The 21,956-nt window shown below is 39.3% G+C and overlaps 1 protein-coding gene across 1 annotated transcript; it reads left to right on the forward strand.

Moving 5' to 3' along the window:
* The first annotated feature begins 3,348 nt into the window (after window positions 1–3,348).
* LOC147880473 (uncharacterized) lies at window positions 3,349–7,382 on the forward strand. The gene is made up of 13 exons (XM_087370866.1): window positions 3,349–3,567; window positions 4,019–4,196; window positions 4,319–4,399; window positions 4,544–4,626; window positions 4,722–4,837; window positions 4,951–5,070; window positions 5,204–5,316; window positions 5,393–5,690; window positions 6,250–6,330; window positions 6,520–6,570; window positions 6,656–6,733; window positions 6,858–6,935; window positions 7,016–7,382. Exons 1-13 carry the CDS (start codon window positions 3,558–3,560, stop codon window positions 7,070–7,072), a joined length of 1,344 nt encoding a protein of 447 aa, XP_087226992.1. The 5' UTR covers window positions 3,349–3,557; the 3' UTR covers window positions 7,073–7,382.
* The last annotated feature ends 14,574 nt before the right edge of the window (window positions 7,383–21,956 follow it).

Raw genomic sequence — 21,956 nt, forward strand, 5'->3', positions numbered from 1 at the left:
TAGATGTACTACAAGGCAATGAACCTAAAACACAAAATTTGATGACTAACCACAAGCCATTGGAAGTCAAGAAGACAATGTTGAGAAAAAACGTGAAGAAGAAGAGAATGTAAAATAGAGGGACTTTCATATATGTAAATTTGATTCTAGAATAAAGAAATCATTTAGGTTTTTTGAACGATGTGTGAATATTGTGAATAGTTTGTTTGATACTTTAATGGTGAATATGAACACCAAGCTGGTGTGTATGTACACCACCATTCAATAGTTTGTCTCGATATTTTAATAGTGAATACTAACAATAAGGCAATGTATATATATACCACCTCTTTGAGAGAACACTTATCTTCTCATATGTCCACGGGTCAAAATTACTCTATGCAAGTGGGCGCGTAAAATATCGGCTTAAGTATTTTGTTCTTTTTATTTTAATGGTGAATATTAGCACCAAAGATGGTGTATATGTACACCACTTCTCTAAGGGAATACTTATCTTCTTGTAATCAGCTGCCATAAGAGAAAGTTCTAGATTTGTCGAAGGATCGTGTGGGCAAATGGAAGGGCATTCTGCCAGTGTGTGTTTTGTAAGATGGGCATAGAAAATCATTTCCATTTATTTTGGGAATCACAAGATGGGAGGCATGTAGTTAAATATGATAGAGCTTAAAATAAAAGACATTATCAACCTTGTGACAAACACAATTAAGCACACCTTTTTCCCCAAGATAGATGATTGTATAATTGGAGCATAAAGTGACATGTTCGGATTGTCAGAAGTCAAGATGCTTGCTATAGCCCCTATATGCAATGGAATATGTAGGAAACAATCACAACACACACAATATACGACTGAATAAATAGTAGATAAAGAACAAAAAAGATGTGCCAATATTACTCAGATGGAGGCCAAAACATGGTAGAATTTACGGGTGTATATTTGCTCAATCTGAGGAAGGTGGTGAAGGTGCTTGCTAGTGTTGTCTTTGCTTGTGAAAGAGGTCTTCAGTGGGAGTGGAGAGGAGGGAAGGAGGCTTGGGGATGGTAGACCAATCACCCAGCTGCTTGTCGAACGTTTGCCAATTGACTAGCCAACCAATTTGAATTTGACTAGTCAACCTTTGACCAATTGACTAGCCTACCAAGTTTGACTAGTCAGTCCTAACCCAAAATTTTCCAATACTTTTTGCACCTATTGGCACCTAGATTGTGATAGTTTCAAACTTGTCCAAGGTCACCAAGTTAGTCCTGAAACAAACCTGACAAATGGCAAGATTTGTTTGCCATCTAGCTATCTAAATGTAGCTTTAAAATATATGTAGCATGCCTTTGGCTGAGGCCTCTCTACTTGCTACTGTAGGTATTGCCCACTAACCTAGTGATGACCCTAGAACTATTGCCAATTATCCTCCTCATATGGGGGCTCACATATGGGTCAATGATCCCTAACATTCTAATAGGGAATCCTATAATTTAAATTAATGGATATTGTAGAAAACTAGGAGCAAACCACAACTTTTGATCGTGCTCAATTACCTTTTACAATCCATTTATGTGTTGAGATATCTAGATGCAATCATAGACAGTTGTAAACTGTAATAGCATAGGCTTTGTATGTGAACTTCATTTCTTCCTCAGGAACATTTAGACTTTGCCTCTTCTTGTGAAGTATTTTGTGTTACCCAAATCATGGGATATGCATGCATGTATATTTACTAATAACTTCTAATACAATTCTTTGAAATTGTATAAATGAATGTGTGTCACATTACCATATTTATATAAACAAAGGACTTTTATGCATGGAATGTCATAATTTTGATGAATAAATTACTGATGACTAGCCAACCAGGTATAATATATAAAAGACATACAAGCGACACGGAGCCATGTATATAGATATTGAAAATCAAAATCATGGTGATGCTTACAGCGATGGTGATATTTTTTGCCTTAGTTTTGTGAGAGTCCTTGAAGAGTCTCTCAAAATGTCAGATACTCTTTGATTAATGCTACCACATCTAACTCATCTTCTAAACTCCTATTTCATTTGTTTGATAATTACAAAGGCCTTTAATTGGGATTCTTCTACAATAGCAAACTTTTAAAAGAAGAAACCAAAATTAAACTAAGCTTAATGCCCTCTCTCTATTCCCCTTACCTCACATGGTTACCAATTGATTAAATTCCTTTTTCCAACTTTTATGGCACCTTTGGGAGTGTCTAGGACTTTTAATAACTCTCCTTAATTATATCCATGTAATTTCTCATTGACTCCATGATAATGAATTCTACAAGATGCCAATAGATACGGTATCCTTAATCATTATCATCTAAACCCACATCTACATGGGCGCATTGAATAAAGATGGGTCCACCATTGAAAAAGGTAGGAATTTCCCCCTTGATGCAGGTCAATAGTCAATTAGTTTTCACATGTCAATATTCTTTGTTCCTTGTCTTTCTCAAGGATACAATCGATTTAAAACAACATACCCTTGGGCACCCCTCACTCCAACTCTCTTGTTGGTTATTAAACTACATTTTAAGAATTCTTTAGGGTCCTCATGGCTCCAAGATGCATGAAATCATCAAAGATGAGACTTGAATAAGTTAAGATCTCATCTTCTCCTCCAATGAATGTACTATTCATGTTTCCACTGAAACATTGGCATGGATAGATCATCAATCCTCGAGAACAACCCCCACTGCCTTGGGAAGGAAAATAAAGACCATTAAAGTGATTTTTTGGAGAGACGGGGGTGGACATGGGGGGGATCATGCCACTAGTCTTTTCTAGAGGGTTCCACGATTCATTGGACTTCAAGTAGTCACAATTAAGGGGGAACACAAGGGCCACATGGGCCAAAAAAGCAAACAAGTAGAGAGGGGACGTGGAGTTACTTAGGGGGTTTACACTCTAGAGCCACCCATGCCTGCTGCCCATGGTGCATTGAAAGCATCTCGACCGTAGTGGGCCGAAACATGGTTGGGCAATCTGGCACGTCCATGATCCGTGGGGGCGGTGCCCAAGGTGCACGAGTCTGAAAAAACCGTTAGAAAATTCCATCTGCACCACGGGGTCTCGTTCCGCCGTCATGTGTGGAGTTTGACGAGCCACAATCGGTGCCTGGTGGTTTTCAGCAGGGGTACGGTTGAATGGGGACGGGCTGTGTAAAAGAGGCATGTGGGGGAGCAGAGTTGGGGAAGAGGAGAAGAGAGAGAAGCATTGTGGGGCAGACAGCATTTGAGGGGCATTTGGGGACAGGATATTCCGAGGGACACACACGCAAAGGCTGACGTGTGTCGTCTTCTCTTGTAAAAGCTCCCTTCGTCTTTTTCATTTTTCTCACATTTCCTCTATTTCTCTCCTTTGCCCACTTCCACACCCTCTCTCCCGACTGACTATGGATTGCTTCCCCTCCCTGCTTCCCTCCTCCCTTGCCCCTTCCCCCTCCCCCCTCCCCCAATTCCCCAACTCCAACTTCTGTACTAACCCTTCGCCGCCCCCCTTCTCTACTCGCTAACAGCTGCTGACTCCCTGCCCCCAATTCCCGGCCATGGGGAGAAGTAAGTCCGCTTCCTTCGTCAAAATTTCCTCTTTTCACGTTTTTGGGCGCGCCGTTCTGCCCGGGAACCGTGCACCACGAAATTCGGTTTTACGATGCTGGGGATCCGTTGCATTTGGAAGCCTGGCCGGGCTTTGTAAGCAGAATTGTGGACAGATTTCAGAAATTAGAAATTTCTGATTGGAATTCTGTACACTCTTGACTATCAACTAGAATTGATGGATATGGTGAAGATTTAGAAGTTCATAGGAGCGGTGCACTAGGGTCTGGAGCCTTCTTTAAAAGTTGTCCGCTTTCTACAGGTCCACTTAAGTATGCACCTTCACGAAAATGCAGTTTGGACTGTCATATGTGTTATTTCCACCCCCTCCCTGATTACTTGGAATCCTCCTTTACAATTATATTTCAGTCAGTGGGAATTTGTTCAATGTTGCTTTATTTAATGGAAGCAGGTAAGAGTCAACGTAGGAATTCACGTATGGATGACACTGACGATGATTCTATGAGTACGGTCTCAACTGCAACCTCAAGTGGAACATCTTCAGATGTTACATTAATAAATGAAGTAGAGGAAGAACTGGATGAAGGCACTATGTTGGAAGGCTATATAGATGCCTTATATGAAAAGAGGTATGGAGAAACCTCCTTTCTTGGTAACGGTTTTCCTTTTTCCGCAGGCTCTCAAAAAGTATTAGAAACTATTTTGCTGGCTTTGTTTCTCAATGCCTTATATTGAACTATTGTCTGTATAGGGCAAAGACGAGGGAAGAAGGGTTGAAGGGACTAATAAGTGCCTTGAAGAGCAATGTGTTGATGGATTTTGTGGAGGACAAGTGAGTTGTGCTTTCCTTATCGCTAAGCTAGATGAAAGCTGTATTTTAAGAATCTGCAATAATGCTATTCTATATTGTGAGGATCGACTTATTCATGTCTTGCGAATCTATGTGTGAACTTTGTTACACATGGTGTGTTTCCAGGTATGAAACTCTTATTGACCGCTGTATTGGGTCAGTCAAGAAAGGCGCAGGCGCTGAAATTGCATTTGCATCCCAAATTATAGGTATATAGCTTTCTCATGTTGATGGACAGCACTGAAAATCTTTTCTATTTCACTTTTCTAGGCTATTAATGAAATTTAATGTTTTCATTGTGTAGGATTGGTTGCTGTAACAATTGGAGCTGGAGATGTGGCACAACACATTCTGGAAGAGGCTTCTCCTCATTTGATAAGAGTTGCAAAGTTGGGGTCTGATTCAAGAGCTCGAATTGCAGTATGTTACAGTGCCAGATGAACCCTTGCTTCTGTTGATATGGACGTGTTTGTTGATCCAATTTACTTCAGATACTGATTGCATGTGCCTTGTAAATTTTGTATTTCTTCTAGGCTTTGGAGGCTCTAGCATTGGCAAGTTTTGTTGGCTGCTCTGATCATGAGGCTACAGAGGAGGTGATGGGTGTCCTTTGGCAGATAACTAAGCATAAGGGAAATCATCATGCAGATCAGGTGAGTTGTGAACATTTCTGATGAATTCAGGAGCTAACTTTGTTCTGCATAATCTTTCTGCTGGTATATTTCCTTTGTGAAATCTTGTAAAGCAGGACAGGGCTGAATTTTAGTGGTTAAGCCGTGTGGGCAGACTTTGGGGATGAACAAACCTTCGACTGAAGTCAGAGCGGCGGCTTTGTCAGCTTGGTCTTTCCTTTTGACTACCATCCCCACTACTCGTATTATTGGTCACCACATGCCACGGTAAGGGAATGTCCATTGTGCTATTGTTATTGGAGTACTGAAGCCGTTGGAGTCAGCTAATTTCCAAAAATCTCAGGTGCCAGCCGACGCTATTATCCTTGCTTGAGGGTGAAGAGCAAGTTTTGCGATTGTCTGCTGGTGAAGCAGTTGCACTGTTGTTTGAATCAAGGAATGCTTTGGATTCCCATAAAACCAGCACTTTTGAGGATTCAAGTTGTGAGCCTGCTTCCGTCCTTAGTAAGAAAACAGTTGAGGCAAAAGAAGAGGAACTTGTTGAACAGGTTAGAGCTTTGGCAGTACAGGCTGGTGGAAAGGGACAATCTAATAAGAAAGCTCAACGCAGTGCTTTCAAGGACATACTTGCGACTGTGGAGGTATTCAACACGGAACTTAGTTGGCTAATACATAGTGTATGGCGGGCTGCATTGATTATTCTAATTGATTTATTATCTGTGGATGATGTACACATCCATGTGTGCTTCCTCTAGCTGTGCGATTCGGAACTCTTTTAGTCTGCTTGACAGAATGGAGGTCTGTGTTATAAGTCGTAGTTTAGTCATTAGAGCTGCGAGGAACTGAGTTAGGAGTTTGTAAAGCTTGTGTTTGGGTGCTCATGTATGCGTGGGTAAAGAGAACGAGTGGAAGCTTTTGAACAAAACTAAAAGCTTCTCTTGTCGAAGCAGCATGCCTTCTGTGGTATAGATGTGATACCTTACTGAATGCTCTTTCAAGCACAGCTAGGTTCTTTGCCTGTTGCCTGCCCATTCAACGTCTTGCTGTGTCACAAATTTACCCCTCAGTTGTGGAGCAGTAAGTTGTGTGTTGATGTTCCTATATTGGACACTGCTGCCTTCAAGGTTGATCTATTATCTGTGATTTGACGGTTTCAATATCAGGACATCGTAGAACTCCTTAAAATTACCTGGTTGGCAGGGAAGGGAGGTTTCAGGAAGTTCTATAAAGCTTCGATATGGAGATTCACTTGCTGTGAACTCTTGGGGTCCAATGATTCAGGTGGGAGGCTGTTTAATATTTTCTTTGCTTATTTAGCATTGAAAAATGTCATCATTGAATTTGTTTATCTGTGGCATGTATGACAATTGCCTGGTTTTACTCAATAATAAATATGTTAATCAGTGGCATGTATGGCCGTTGCATATTTTTACTCAGTTTTTGATGGTATCCTTGGACCTTTTTCTGCAGCTGAGGTTTCTTACAGCTGTGCTAGCAGAAGGCCTTCAGAGGCATTTGCAGGTTGGAACTGACTATAATGAGACATTCAATCCACGAATGGTAGCCTTGGACTTGTCAAATTGATGATGGTGATTTCTTTTTTCAGGATAATGCTTTGCTCCATCAAGTTTTTGGCTTTGTTCCTCGTCAAGAGAAGAGACCAACACTAACAACCAAAGAAAAGGTAGGTTACTTGTGAAAAGAATGAATTGCAGCAGAAACAACACTGAACCACATATTGTTAACTTGCTAATCTGCTGGATGTTTTTTAAGAATGAACTTATGTATATGCCTAATTTGTACTGCAGAGGTTGTATATGTCACCTAATTCTGTCCTCAGCAAAGCGAGGACTCAAAATATGAATCAGAAGCGATTTCAAGTTTATGTGAGTTTGCATTTTGTTGATACTTGTTTATGAAGGAGGTACTCCTCAATTTTCTACTGATGTGTGTTTACTGTGCACAGGCTGGCCAGGTTGGCCACTTCAATGCAATCGAAGCTGACAATGATTCATTTTATTGAGGATTTGTAATTTTAAGTTGCGGGTATCGATTCTTTACAACATAAATTCTGAGTGAGTTGTAGCATTTATCATGGCTTTGATTCAGTGCCATGTCAGTAATTTATATAAACATACATTAGGCTTATGACATATGGGTATGTAGCGATACTTATTGTAGACGGTTACTCTTCTGTTCACTACTGAACTAAATTGGACTTGGTATTACAATTTTGTCCAATGGTTGTGGGGTGGCCTTATGTTGGCTTCAATGTTTGTATCACCATTGCATTCTATATATGTATGTATGTATATCTAAAGTTGGATGGATGATTGAAGACCATATTTGGCCAAGTCTAATGATAGGTATGGTTTCTTAAATTTATGTTGGAAAACTAATAAAAAATGAATATTAAAGTGATCTATTAGTATGAGTCCTAGCTATTAGGTAGAGGATCTAGTGTATTATGGTACCTTGGTTTTATCCATAGGAGGTCTTCAGTATGACAAAATATGAAATTTGTAAATTTGTTGTCTACGTGATTAGAGGTAAGTTGGTTCAGAATGTATCTTGGCAATATTGTTAACCCTATTACCTAGTAGTGTTACAACACATGGGGATGTTATTTAGATACTAATGAGCAAGTTTTATTGCACACCTCACCCAATTATAAACCCTACCATTTTTGTCCTCCTATTGGGTCGAGATTGAAAGAGTTCTAGCTGCTTAGATTGTGATATCCGCAAAAGGGGGTCCAACGGCTTTCTTCTTTTGATGCTTGCGTCTTGACCCCTCCTTAATATTGAGCAAGTTGTAGCTCTCCGTACAATTAACTTAAATCTTTAGACTGAAATGTATGTGTTGTTTGCAAAAAATGTCAAGCTTGGATACTAAAATAAAAATCTCGATTTTATGACCCGGATAATGTGTTGTCACGAGGTGTTCATCTAATCGTCCTTGAGGTTTTACGAATTTTGGTAATGTGTTGTCATGAGGCCAAAAAGTGACATCCGTGTGGGTAACTAATTGTATGTGAAGGGGGTCAGTCTCACCTTTATTGAGGAGGTCAAAAGGTATGGAGAGGGAATGCCCAAACACCTCACTCCCTTGACACTTGATTGGTAAGAAAAAGAAAAATGCTATTTTGGATCTGTAGCTCCAATGGGGAAGGTCGATTGTAATAATGAAAGATGAGTAAAGATGATATTCTAGTGCAAATGTGAGGTGAATCTTTGTCCTTGTCATGTGCCTTGTTGAGTATTGTTTTGCATAGTTTGACCAATGGTAGTACATAAAAGTTTCATACAATAAGCCTAGTTTGTGTAGTGTCTTGTCTAGCAAGAGCTTGCATAGTTGTTATCCTTGTGCCAACATGGACTTAGGTAGCACAGAATGTGTTTGTAGAGTAGCGGCAAAGCTCTGCTTGTACTTGCATAAGGTTAGGAATAATCCCTCTTAGGAATCCAACTTGCATGTTCTACATGCAGGTTCTACATGCAAGTACTACATGCTAGTCCTACATGTGAGTTCTACATGCAACTCCTACATGCGAGTTCTACATGCAACTCCTACGTGCGAGTTCTACATGCAACTCCTACATGCAACTTTTAGATGCAAGTTCTACATGTAGAGAGAGAATGCCTTATAATTCCTACATGTAGAGAGAAGCTCTCCAACTTGTATAAATACCTCATAATGGGTTGAAGTCCACACTCTTTGGGGCATTGTGTTGAGTTCTACTTTGGTATTCTAAGAAATTGTCTCCAAGTGTCCATGCTTCCTCGCACTCCGTCCAAAAGCATGTCCTAACCTTGCAACTTCTCGTTCCCTCTTCTCCAACCTTGCAACCCATCCTCTCCCTTTCCTCCTCCTCCTCCTTCTCCTCCCTTCTTCTCCCTCCTTCTCCTCCCTTCTCCTCCTCTCTCCTCTCTCTCCTTTCCCCCATGCTCTTACACCTTCTTCCTCTCCCATTCCTATGCTCTCCTTAAACCCTTAGTCCCTCAACCCTTAACCTCCATGATCTACTAGGGAGATGAGTTCACCATGTACTCTATCATGAATCTTGGATCCTCCTTCTAACCCTTAAACCCCTTATGAACCCTGGAACCTCTTTCAAAAACCTTGGAACCTCATTCTAAACCTTGAACCTCCCTCTAACCCTTAAACTCCTCCTAAATCCTTCAGCCCCCAATGAAGGTGAAAGCCTTCATTACCCCAATCATGATGATGCATGTCCCTTTCACACATGCATGCACTATGTTTTCTTACCACACTTAAGCCTACATCTCTCACCGGAATACGACCCGAGGTCTTAAGCTACACTTATACTACAAACGACGACAAGGATATATCTGTAGGTGACAAAAAGCCTCGTAACCCTACATACTGAGAATACCTTGCTCTTCTTGTGCGAAAGCCATGGGAGAGAGCCAACGGTTTTCCAAATGGCAATGTGCATAGATCACCGTTCATATTAGCAACCACACTATGAGGCTTTTGTATCTTCCCTTGAGGCAATGCGCACAGATCACATCAAACATAAATAAGCCTTGGTGTCCATATTAGCAACCACACTATAAGGCTCTTTGTATCTTCCCTTGAGGCATAGAGTTCAATTTATGTTCAAATAGCATCACCCCTACCTCGAGGCCACTCTTGCATTTTTAGGCCGTCAACCTTTTAGATATAGTAAACTATTCTTCTAAGGAAAACTTTCATGACACATGTCCTTATAATAACCCTTAACCTGTTGAGAGGTATGACTAGTGATTACCTAGTTCTTTTTGGGCTTTGGTGACCCCATTCATAGCATAGCTAGCTTGGACCATAACATGCCAATCCCTTGCAATTTGTGCACTCCTTGCTCGAGACTATACCATTTTTGTGGTGGTTTTCTTCTATTTGTCACAAGTGAAATGTTTGATGAATTTTTACCCTCATTAATGATTAAATGGCTTTGTTTTTCACCTCTTTAAGCATACATTATACTAAAAGGCTGATGTAATTGAATTTTCTATGCATTTATTTGGATGAGGAGGGAGAGAAGGGAAGGGAAGGGAAGAGAAGGGAAGGAGGGGCTAGAGTTTCATTCCACTACCATATCGTTTAACATGGTCACTAAAGATTTCAAAAGAATCACTGTGAAAACTAAAGTTAGATTTATGAGTAACAAGTCACCTTAGCCTAGATTAATTTTTAGTATCAAAAGTAGCATGCGAAATGCCAAAAGTCTTTCATAGGTTAATGTGGTGTCAATTAGTTGGTTTGGAAATTGAAATTGGTTGTAAAAAGTAACAACCTAACCAACTGACGGATGTGTGACAAAAACTAAAACTCCCAGGGGATTTAATTTTGAAAGACTTCTCTTTGGTGCTACAATGGACTAATAACACATACAAATAGTTGTGATCATGAGACATGCACAAAAATAAATGCTAGATTGTATTAGAAAAGGATACACCAAGTTGGCTCCTTCAATAAATGAATATCAAGGAGCTTTATTCCACTCCAACATTATTAGAATATACAGTAGCTCCTTGGTTGCAAGCATGAAGAGTTGATGAGGATTGTGCATGCCTCCTCAAGGTGATTTAATGGAATCTCAAGTGTGCTTGCTCAAGGTTGCATGTATCACTAGTGCAATGGGAATACTATCATACTGCTCTTGCTCAACACCTTGGATCACTGATTCTTCTTGAAGATGGACTTGCGACTTCTCCACAATGCTAAGTCCCATTGTCTTCAAGGAAAAATACAAATTAAATCAACTAGATAACTTTCTTCAATTGCTCTAAACATATTTGTTCTTAGCCTCATGGCTTTTCTCATCCACATCGAGCTACCTCTCCTATCATTGTGCTACCTCTCCTACCAATCATCAATGCCATGGTGTTGCTATTCATGGCTATTGATACCTAGAATCAATCTAGTAATCACAAAGACATTACCTCTTGATTTTTAGAATGTTAAAGTAAACCTTTGAATTAATACTCTGACTTGTCTCTGGGTTCTTGACAAGTTACCTTGTCAACCTGGGTCCTACTTAAGAATCTTTCACTATTGGATTCTAATTTGCCAAAACTTATATGGTGTTCTCATCTAGATCTCATTTTGAATTACATTTGGAGCTAAGTCTAGTTCTTTATTTGGATTCTTGTCTCGGTGTTAACATCTAGTATTTAGCTATACTAAGAAGCACGTATCTGAACTATTCCATCACTCACTTCCCTCTCCTCATCATACGACAGCTCACATGTGGGACAATAGTCTCCTACCTCCCCTCTCATTGACTTAAGTTGGCCTATGGACAAAAATTGAATAAGTTACTCCCCTCTCATTGAATTAATGTGGAATAATAGTCTCCAACCTCCCCTCTCATTGACTTAATGTGGGCCTATGCACAATAGTTGAATAAGTTGCTCCACTTGGATTCTGCCTTAGCAAAAATATCAGTAAAGTTCTCCTTTGTTTGGTAGTAGATGAGCTATATCATCCTGTCCTCGGTAAGCTCTTAATGGATCTTGATGTGCTTCATCCTGGTGTGGAACATTTGGTTTGTGTTACGAGAAAGTATTTTTCAAAGCTCTTGTTTGAAATGACGTAAAGTATTTATAGGATCGCACTAGATGTGGTGGGGGTTCTATTTAATACTTGGGTTTAGTCAGGGGCGCCTAACTAAACGTGTGCCATTAATATTATCATGGGTGATGCCATTTAGAAATACTCACATGAATGGATTTTCATTTGTAAAGACCATTATTACTTAGCATGATTGGCTAATCATATGATGTATATCATTGCGGTAAGTATTTGACTAATGGTGGATTGGTTTATTAAGTATAGGGGATGACATGGACGGATGGGAGTAAACACGCTCGAGGGAATAATGCCATGGTCTTGTGCTAGTGCTATGTGATGTATTAAATGGCCAAGGGTCATTACATTTTGGATAAGGGAGAGTGCTTAAAAACCTTCCACTGTAAATTTGGATGAATACATGAGAAAAGGAGTGACATAAAGAAAAGTAAGGTAAAATGATGCTCAAGAGAAAAGTATGGAAAAGGGATGATCAAGAGATGAATACGTGACTTTGTATCTATGGCTCATGTGCTTATTGAAATATTATAAATACTCTTTGTGTGGGATCACGAGCCACACACCTCGAGGGGGGAGATTATATCTAGTGATTGCCTCTTATCTTTCATGAGTTTTCATGCATATTCGATTTTTGGTGCTATTGTATGTGTTTGAATTGTATTTACGTTTCAGTGGTATCAAAGATCTTGCTACGCTCCATGAGGACTGAGATTGAGAGGTACTTCCCTAAGAAATTGTTGGAAAGAGAGCTGAAGGATCTGTTGACTGAGATTTCGAAAAGAGAGCTCCAAATGTACTTGGGAGATTGGGAGAGTAGCAAAATTGTGAAGTCAATTTTTCGGTGCCTTAAGACGTTGATCAAAGTGTTCTTTCTTGAGGGAGAAAAAAAACAGAGAGCTATGTCTTTGATGCGTGATGTCGCACGATCTTCTTCTTCTCCTCTCCCTTCGCAACATTCCTTCCATCTCCTCTCCTTATAGCATAAGCCTTTCAAAGCCTATTGCTAAGCCTCTTCAAACAACAAGCAACGATTCAGCGTTCAAAAATTCGTATGGTTTCTCTTCTTGCCTCGGACGGCCATGTGACATAAAGGAGAAGTAGCCTGCAACATCTCGACGATGAAACTGCTTCTAAAGTTGGATACAGGGTTTTTGGACCCTCTGAATCTATTCCCCTAGTCCGTTCGGGCTAATTCTGCGCACATCAGCGGGTTCAAAGACGCTCATCAAGGTGAAAACGTTGAAGAAGAAGATAAGAGTAGTTTTTAAATGATAAGAGGAAGGGAATTGCTTGATAAGTTAATCTAATATCTCCACGACTTATTAGAGCCCTCTACTCCTTTTCTACCCCTATTATTTTCGCGCTATTTCTCTCATGTCTCGAGCATATGGGTAGCTCTCCTCAAGCTGATTTTTGGAGGCTCTTCTACTCCAACAACATCATATTCAGCAACATCCAGAAGCCGTAGAGCTCTTGTCACTAAGCGTCGAGAAGGTTTTCTCACATACTGATAGCATCATAAAATTGGTATTGCAGATCTTGGCAAAGACGATTGGCAATGCGTGTGGATGATCTCAACTTGGGTGGCGAGCGCACAAGAGATAAGTATAACGACTGAGCAAATTTCATTTTTTTATTGAGTGTAAGAGAATTTATATGCTTTTGCAAAATGGAACTGCATCTTCCGCCTTCTCCTACGATTCAAGAGCAAATTAATGCACTTCACCTTCAACTTTTTCAAGAGAGAGATCAATGAGAGAAGTTAGAAAAAGAGCTTGAGAGATCTAAGAGCAAGAAAAGAAAGAGACCTGTGAGAGATGAGAGTTCATCCGGATGTGATTTTGAGGGAGTGATTCGTAGAGTTGTTAAATCTGCATTGAGAGAGAAAGGAAAATAAAATTAGTGGGAAATCTTTTACTTTTCAAAAATACGATGGGAAGAAAGATGCAAAAATTGTTTTAGCATGGATTAGTCAGCATGATGATTATTTCTAGGGTGAACCGTTTCCTGAAAAAGACAAAATTAAATGTGCTAATAAGCATCTTATTGACAATGTGACACTATGGTGGAATGAGGTCAAAATAGTAAAACATGACCAACTACTTGGAAGGAATTGAAGAGAAGATTGAAGAAAGACTTTCTTCCGACACAATTCGAGTCGAAAGTCTATCAACAATGGCATCGACTTGAAAAAGAGAATGTTGCTTTCTATGTTGAGAGATTTTGGCAATCTCTCATTCAACTTCAAACCATAGATAGGATTTCTAATAAAGAGCAAAAGAGGAAATTTGTATCTGGTCTTAGGGCTAAAATAAAAGCCGAGATCAACATGTTTCATCCTCATTCTTTGAGTTTGGCCATATCACTTACTACAAGTTGTGAAAGAAAGAATGGAATACCCAAGGACGGAGAAAAGAGTAAACCTTTTGTTCCTTTTCATAAGAGGTACAAGAAGTTTAAGTTCAAGCCGTATTCTCGCTTTATGCCATCGACTACATCTTCGAAGGACCGCGACAAATCAAAAGAAGAAAAGAAGATCGACTGGAAGAAGGGAACTTGTTTCAACTGCCACAAAGAGGGACATTATGCAAATAATTGTCTAGAAAAGAAGAAGGCATCAACCGCAAAGATTAAAGTGATTGATGAAGTCAAGCAAGAGGGTAACACTTCTAACTCAAGTAAATCAGGTCAGTTTTCTCCTTATGCATTGCTTAAAATGAAGGCGAAAATAAATGAGAAAGAAATTGTTATTCTACACGATGATGGAAGTACACACGATTTTATTTTTCTGAACGATTAGTAAAACCAATAAATCTTAAATTTTCACCAACACAGTATAAGGTAAAAGCTACTTTTACTAGAACTAGATATAATTGCTTAAATGAAGTGAAAGTTTTGGAACTCACGATTGATTTTATATAAATAAAAGATAAATTTCTTAGTGGTTCCTCTAAGTGGAAAAGATATAATTTTGGGAATGCCGTGGCGACATCAATTTAATCCTCATGTTGATTATAACACTCACCTAATGTGGATCACACACAAGGACAGTCGAATTTGTTTAAAGGGACACATAAAGAATGAAATGAATCCTTTAATGAATCACACACAAGCTAAAAGGGCATTTAGGAAAGGTGAAAATTCATTTCTGGTTTTGGTTAATTCGATTAAGGCCATGCAAATTAAATTGAATGATGATTATAAAGATTTTATCTTGCAATTTTTGGATTGTTTCTTGAATGAATTACCCCAAGGTTTACCCAAGTCTAGACCTGAAGATCATCACATAGAGATTTTACTTGGAAATTCACCTCCTTGTAGAGCTCCATATCGAGTAAACATCTTAGAAAGACAAATTGAAGAATTGCTGGAAAGGAAATTGATTAGACCAAGTAGCTCCCCATATGGTGCTCCAATCCTTTTGGTGAAAAAGAAAAATGGCACATTTAGGATGTGAACTTACAGTCAAGAATCGGTATCCAATTCCAAGATTTGATGATTTACTTGACAAGTTGAGAGGAGCTAAAGTCTTTAGCAAGATTGATCTTAAATTTGGTTATCATCAAGTTAGAATGACAGAAGAAGATATTTACAAAATTGCTTTCAAAACGCAAACGGGTCACTATGAGTTTTTGGTTATGCCATTTCGTTTGACCAACACTCTAGCTACTTTTAGTAGAATGATGAATTGAATCTTTTTGAAGCATCAAGATTGTGTCATGGTATACTTTGATGACATATTTATTTTTAGCAAAAATACTGAAGATCACAAGGAACATTTGAAATTGACTTTTTCTCTTTTAAAAGAAAATCAATTATACATCAATTCTGAGAAGAGTCTATTCTTTCAAGATCACATTGAATACTTGGGTCATATCGTTTCAAGTGAAGGTATTCAACTAGACCCAAAGAAAGTGGAATGTATAGAAACCTGGCCAAAGCCTAAAGATATACATGAGTTAAGATCATTTTTAGGCTTATGTAGTTACTATAGGAAATTCGTTAGGAACTTTGCTTTGTTAGCAAATCCACTGACCTATCTCCTAAAGAAAACTACAAAGTTCATTTGGACTTCCAGCCATGAAAAATCATATCAAGCTTTAAAAGAATCTTTAGCCACAAATCCCCAGTACTTCAGTTACCAGACTTTTCATGACCTTTCTTTGTTGTCATAACTGATGCGAGTGGATCTGGAATTGGAGCCATGCTTATGCAAGATAATCATCCGATAGCATTTGAAAGTAGAAAGCTAAAGTTAGCATAGTTCAATTATAGCGCCTATGACAAAGAATTAATAGCAGTTGTACATGCCCTAAGGATTTGGAAGCATCATTTTAATGGGCTCAGAATTCTTGATCTTGACGCAACCATTGATTTCTGATAGACATATCAAATGGGCTTCTTTTATTCTAAGTTTTAAGCCAATGATTCAATATCATCCCAGAAAAGGAAATACGGTTGTAGATGCATTAAGTCAAAGATCAGAAATCAAGAACATCTCAGTAATTGAAATACATCCATTTGAGGCAATGAAAAATTCTTATCATGATGACTTTGATTTCTCTGATATATGGACTAAGCTTGAACAAAACAATTGGAGTCCTATATCTAGCTATTCAATGAATGATGGATATCTCTTTCATGAGAAATGCTTTGCGTCACCAGTCCATTTAGATTACAAGTAATGGAGGAAATGCATCAACCTCCTCATGTGCGACATCGAGGGGTGACTGCAACTTATCAAGGTATTGTTAAAGAATTTCATTGGCCTTTAATAAAGAAAGACATTTCTAAGTATGTTCCTGAGTGTTTGATTTGCCAAAAGATTAAAAGTTTCAAGGGGAAAACACCAGGACTATTAATGCCTTTGCCTATTCCTTCACAGTCTTGGGAACAAATATCTATGGATTTTATTATTGGATTTCCTTTGATTCTTAATTCAAATAACATAATCTAGACTATCATGGACCCTTTAGCAAGCAAGCATATTTATTTCCTTGTAAAAAGACATTATCTACACCACAAGCGGCACACATGTATTTGAAGTACGTTTTTCCACATCATGGATCACCAAAGATTATAGTTTCAGATTGAGACTCCAAGTTTTGCAGTGCCTTTTGGAGAACTTTATTTTGAAAATCTTGGCACCAAGGTGGATTTTACTTCAGCTTTCCATCCTGAAGCAAATGGACAAACGGAGGTAACCAACAACACCGTCTTTGTTATGCAGCGGATATATGTTGATGCTCAAGGTAGAAATTGGGACAAGTATTTGCATCTATTGCAATTTGCTTACAACAATACAATCCGTTATGCTATAGGAAGAGCTCCATTCAAAATAATTTATGGAAAGTTATTATCGATCCCTATCACAAGGATTAGTTAAAAGATAGAAGCTGCAGATGATTTTACAAGAAACTATGATTAGATCATGAGAGAAGTGACTAAAGCCATTAAGAGAGCTCAAGAGAAGTATACTAAGCAAGCAAATAAGAAAATACAACATATGATGTATAAGGAAGGAGATGTTGTCCTTCTACGAATTGAAAAGAGGCATTTAAAGAGTGTTGATAAATGCCCTATAGTGAAATTAGCACCAAGGTTTTATGGACCTTTCAAGGTTATCGCTAAGGTAAATGATTTGACTTATCATTTGGACTTGCCAAATAATTGGAAGACTCATGATGCCTTTCACATTCATCTCTTGAAACCTTTTAAAGGAGAATTACCAATGCATCCTGTATATGAAGAACCACCTTTGATTGTGGATGAAGTCGAAGTTCTTTAGCCTGATTGTATTCTAGATGATCAGCAAAGAACAATGCGCAAAGGAAAAACTTATAACTAATATTTATTGAAGTTTACAAATCATCCAAAAGAGAATGCACAGTGGTTTCCTGAGTAGTTTTTCCAAGACCATCTTGATATCCTTAACTCATATAAACAGAATCACAATTGAGGTCAATTGCACCTTAAGCAAGAGGGAATGTTACGAGAAAGTATTTCTTAAAGATCTTGTTTGAAATGACATAAAGTATTTATAGGATTGCACCAGATGTGGCGGGGGTTCTATTCAATACTTGGGTTTAGTCAGGGATGCCTAACTAAATGTGTGCCATTAATAAGTATCATGGGTGATGCCATTTAGAAACACTCACATTAATGGATTGTCATTTGTAAAGACCATTACTTAACATGATTGGCTAATCATATGATGTATATCATTGTGCTAAGTATTTGACTGATGGTGGATTGGTTTATTGAATACATGGGATGACATGGACGGATGGGAGTAAACACTCGCGAGGGAATAAAGGCAAAATGCCATGGCTTTGTGCTAGTGCTATGTGATGTATTAAATGGCCAAGGGTCATTACATTTTGGATAATGGAGAATGCTTAAAAACCTTCCACTTTTGACAAGTAAATTTGGATGAGTACATGAGAAAAGGAGTGACATAGAGAAAAGTAAGGTAAAAGGATGCTCAAGAGAAAAGTATGGAAAAGGGATCATCAAGAGATGAATACATGACTTTGTATCTATGGCTCTTGTGCTTATTAAAATATTATAAATACTCTTAGTGTGGGATCACGAGCCACACACCTCAAGGGGGGAGGTTGTACCCAGTGATTGCCTCTTGTCTTTCATGAGTTTCCATGCATATTCGATTTTTGGTGCTATTGTATGTGTTTGAATTGTATTTATGTTTCAGTTTGTGTTTCGTGCAATTCCAACTCTAGTTGTCACTGTTGGGATATCTCAAGGTGTATGCCTCAGGCACACCTTATGTTTCTATGTGTGAGTGCTAGAGGCACAGTTAGGTGCCCACAAGCACAGTTAGGTGGTGGTAGATGCCACATAGGATGATTGAGAGAATCTAGGAGCTGATTGAGGAGATGATTGAGTAGATGAGCTCGATGGCCTTTGGTCAGAGGTCATTGATGATGTCAGTGATCATGTAGAGATGCCCTACATATGGCTCTCATAGTTCTTCATTCTATGAGCACTTCTTTCCATTGTGTCTATCTTCTATTGCTTCCATGCTTTGTAACAACATGGTATCAGAGCGGTTCTATCCTCCTTGAGCTCGATGTCATTCTTCTCATGAGCTCGATCTACAGTAGACCTGTGAGCAGGAGAGACGAAATAACAAAACAAAAGAAAGTATTAGAGAAGCATTTGATGAAGACAGGCGCAACACAAGCGTGGCTATACCATCTCCACTTCCGATGTTCTTTTCCACCCTGATTCTGCATGCTGCACCCGTGATCTACAGCAGACTATCTGCTCAACGTAGCTCTGCTCCACATAGGCATGAAGACTTGATCCTTCGATGATCGGCGCTCTAGAACTTCAGCTTCCTCTTTGCGCATTGCTATGTGATTCAACTATGTTCCGTCTCCCTGTTGCTGGCCTTTTCATCTTGCTCTTCAAGCAGTGAATGCTAATTCTCTATAAGTTGCAAATGTTACATGGTGGTTGGAATGCTCGGGCCTCCATGTTTGATAACTGAGCTCTCAACGAGATTGCTGCGTGTACCTCAAGCGGTTCACCTGCACCCACTGGGCTTCGATTTTTTTTTCCAGATACAGGCGAGGAGCGTAGTCTGACCTAGGTGATGATTTCCTGTTCAGGCCTGCTTCAGTTGTAGCTAGCGCTCCTGGCAATCACTGCATCATTGATCTGAGTATTGAGTGCTGCATGTAATCGGGCAGCATCGTGTTGGGCAAGAGCGTTGAGCCTCTCGAAGAGCATCGCGTTCCCCTTGAAAACATCTTTCTTGCATTGCAACCAGCTGCTGCAGTTTATTTTCGGCTCTTTCTTGTTTCACATGCGACTACTTTTGTGAATCTGAGACTTGGTCCTTTTGCAGTTCTTAAAGTCCTTTTGTGGACATACCTGTGTGGAAAGATAATTGAAGATGCTAGTGTTGGATGGCTGCAAACAATTGCAAAGGCGCTCCCTTTCTACAAGTGCCATGGCAGATTGTCTTTTGGTCACTATCTAGGATTGTATCTAGGCTACAGCTTTGTTTTTATATGTTTTTTTAATGGGTTCTCTGCTCGGGATCTCCCAAAATAATTGTAATGCCTTCAGCAAGGAACCAGAACTTGCCAATCTACTTTTAGTTGATGTGCCTCCACAAGATGAGGCCTCCAATGATGATTATGCTTTTTGAACCATCTCCATATATGCTCCAGATCTCTCTTTTTATGTTGAGTCAAGGTACTCTGCCTGGATAGTCCTCCAAAATGAATGGAATAAACTATTGTGTGCTTTGTAAACACCTCTGGTCACCATATGATGTAGGCCATGTGTATGTGTTTTGCTCCATGGTACCTCCTGCAGACATTGTGTGCATGTACATGTAGGGGAGATAACCATTGGAAGGTCTTTTTGTATCCCTTTTGTTTACCTTACACCCAAGGGAACCCTTGCTAGCATGAGAACCTAGCCATAGATTTATCCTTGACCACCATGAGATGGCATGAGAAACTATGAGACTAGATGTATCCTTGACATAGCCTGAGGCATTTCCTTGAGGGGGGGTTTGTTGGGATATCTCAAGGTGTATGCCTTAGGCACACCTTATGTTTCTATGTGTGAGTGCTAGAGGCACAGTTAGGTGCCCACAAGCACACTTAGGTGGTGGTAGATGCCACATAGGATGATTGAGAGAATCTAGGAGCTGATTGAGGAGATGATTGAGTAGATGAGCTCGATGGCCTTTGGTCAGAGGTCATTGATGATGTCAGTGATCATGTAGAGATGCCCTACATATGGCTCTCATAGTTCTTCATTCTATGAGTACTTCTTTCCATTGTGTCTATCTTCTATTGCTTCCATGCTTTGTAACAACAGTCACAATAGATCATTTCTTTCATTGGAAGACCTTCATGTCTTCCAAGAGCCACGTGAGGATCCAATTGAGCCATAATGACTCATAAGATGCCATGCCACCTAAGTGATACACTTTTCCTCCATTAAGAATAGAGTGAATTGTAAGGCTTATTATTGGTCCATTGAGGTGCCCTCATAACCTAGCACAAATCAATAGCCAAATGTGGATCATTGCATGGCCATGTCTATGGCCTAGTTTGAAGCATACTCCACGTGGAATTTTGTTCCATTTTGGTGTGTGATTTCATATCCGGTGGCATCCTTCAAGTATCACAGCATACATAAGCAAGCTTTCATAGTGTATCCCTAGGTTAGATGCAAATTCACATAGTATTGGGTGGGATATTGGACAAGTATAGTAGAAACTTGACAAGTTGTTGGTATCATGCTAAATCTACTAGATGGGTGCATTCTTCCTTGTTGAACATGGCCTCAACATGGCCTCAACCTCCATTTGAGTAGTCATTGACTTGGGATTCTCCATCTAGAAGCATTGGGATTCTCCATCTAGAAGCACTTCAAGATCTCCAGGTAGTATTTCTCCTATGAGATGAAGGTTCTCCCTTGATCTTTCATATTTAATGTAGAGAAATCAATGAAGAAGGCCAAGGTCAATCATTTCAAACTCCATCTTTACCTCTTTGATTTTCTCTCAATGGTGCCTCACGATGGTTAGTTTATTTACATACAAAATCACCGCCACCCTTGGTCCCCCTCATAATGGAAGTACAAGTTTTCATTAGATACACTCTATATCAACTAATTCTCATAAATACTCATCAATACATTGGTACCATGCACATGGGGCTTGTTTCAACTCATACAATGCTTTCTAGAATTTGCACGTCTTGCCACTCTAGATCTAAAATTTGGGTGGTTGCTTCACATAGTCCTCCTCGGTGACATCCCTGTTTTCATGAAGGTTGACTTGGCATCGATATGGAAGATAGACCACTCCACTTGAGTGCCCCATGCAGTCACTATCGGGATTTGTTTCATTTGTGCTATGGGAATGAATGCTTTTTCATAGTCCATCCCTTATGACCATTGGCTTCTAGTTGAGGCTTATACTTGCCAAGGACCCTATTAGACGAGTGCTTGACCTTGTCTATCTATTTGGTCCCTATAACCATACATTACATGAGTACCCAAAACCGTGATCCCAAGTCTGATTTCACTCACTCAAGTCCATATTCATCTCCATTGCAGATTTCCAATCTTAGTTGGCTTTGGCCTCTTCAAAAGGCCTTTTCTCCTCCTTCAATTCGACTTATGCCATTAGAACATTGTTCAATTGTTAAGTGATCAATAGTTTTCATCTTGTTAAGAGATCTATAATTAGTACACATCCTAAAAGTTCCATCCTTCTTTTTTAGTAGAAGCACTAGAGCTCACCTTATTCATTCAAT

Source organism: Dipteris shenzhenensis, chromosome 32 (assembly GCF_047967505.1).
Source record: "Dipteris shenzhenensis isolate YYH24624 ecotype China chromosome 32, Dip_SZ_1.0, whole genome shotgun sequence".
Lineage (NCBI taxonomy): Eukaryota > Viridiplantae > Streptophyta > Polypodiopsida > Gleicheniales > Dipteridaceae > Dipteris > Dipteris shenzhenensis.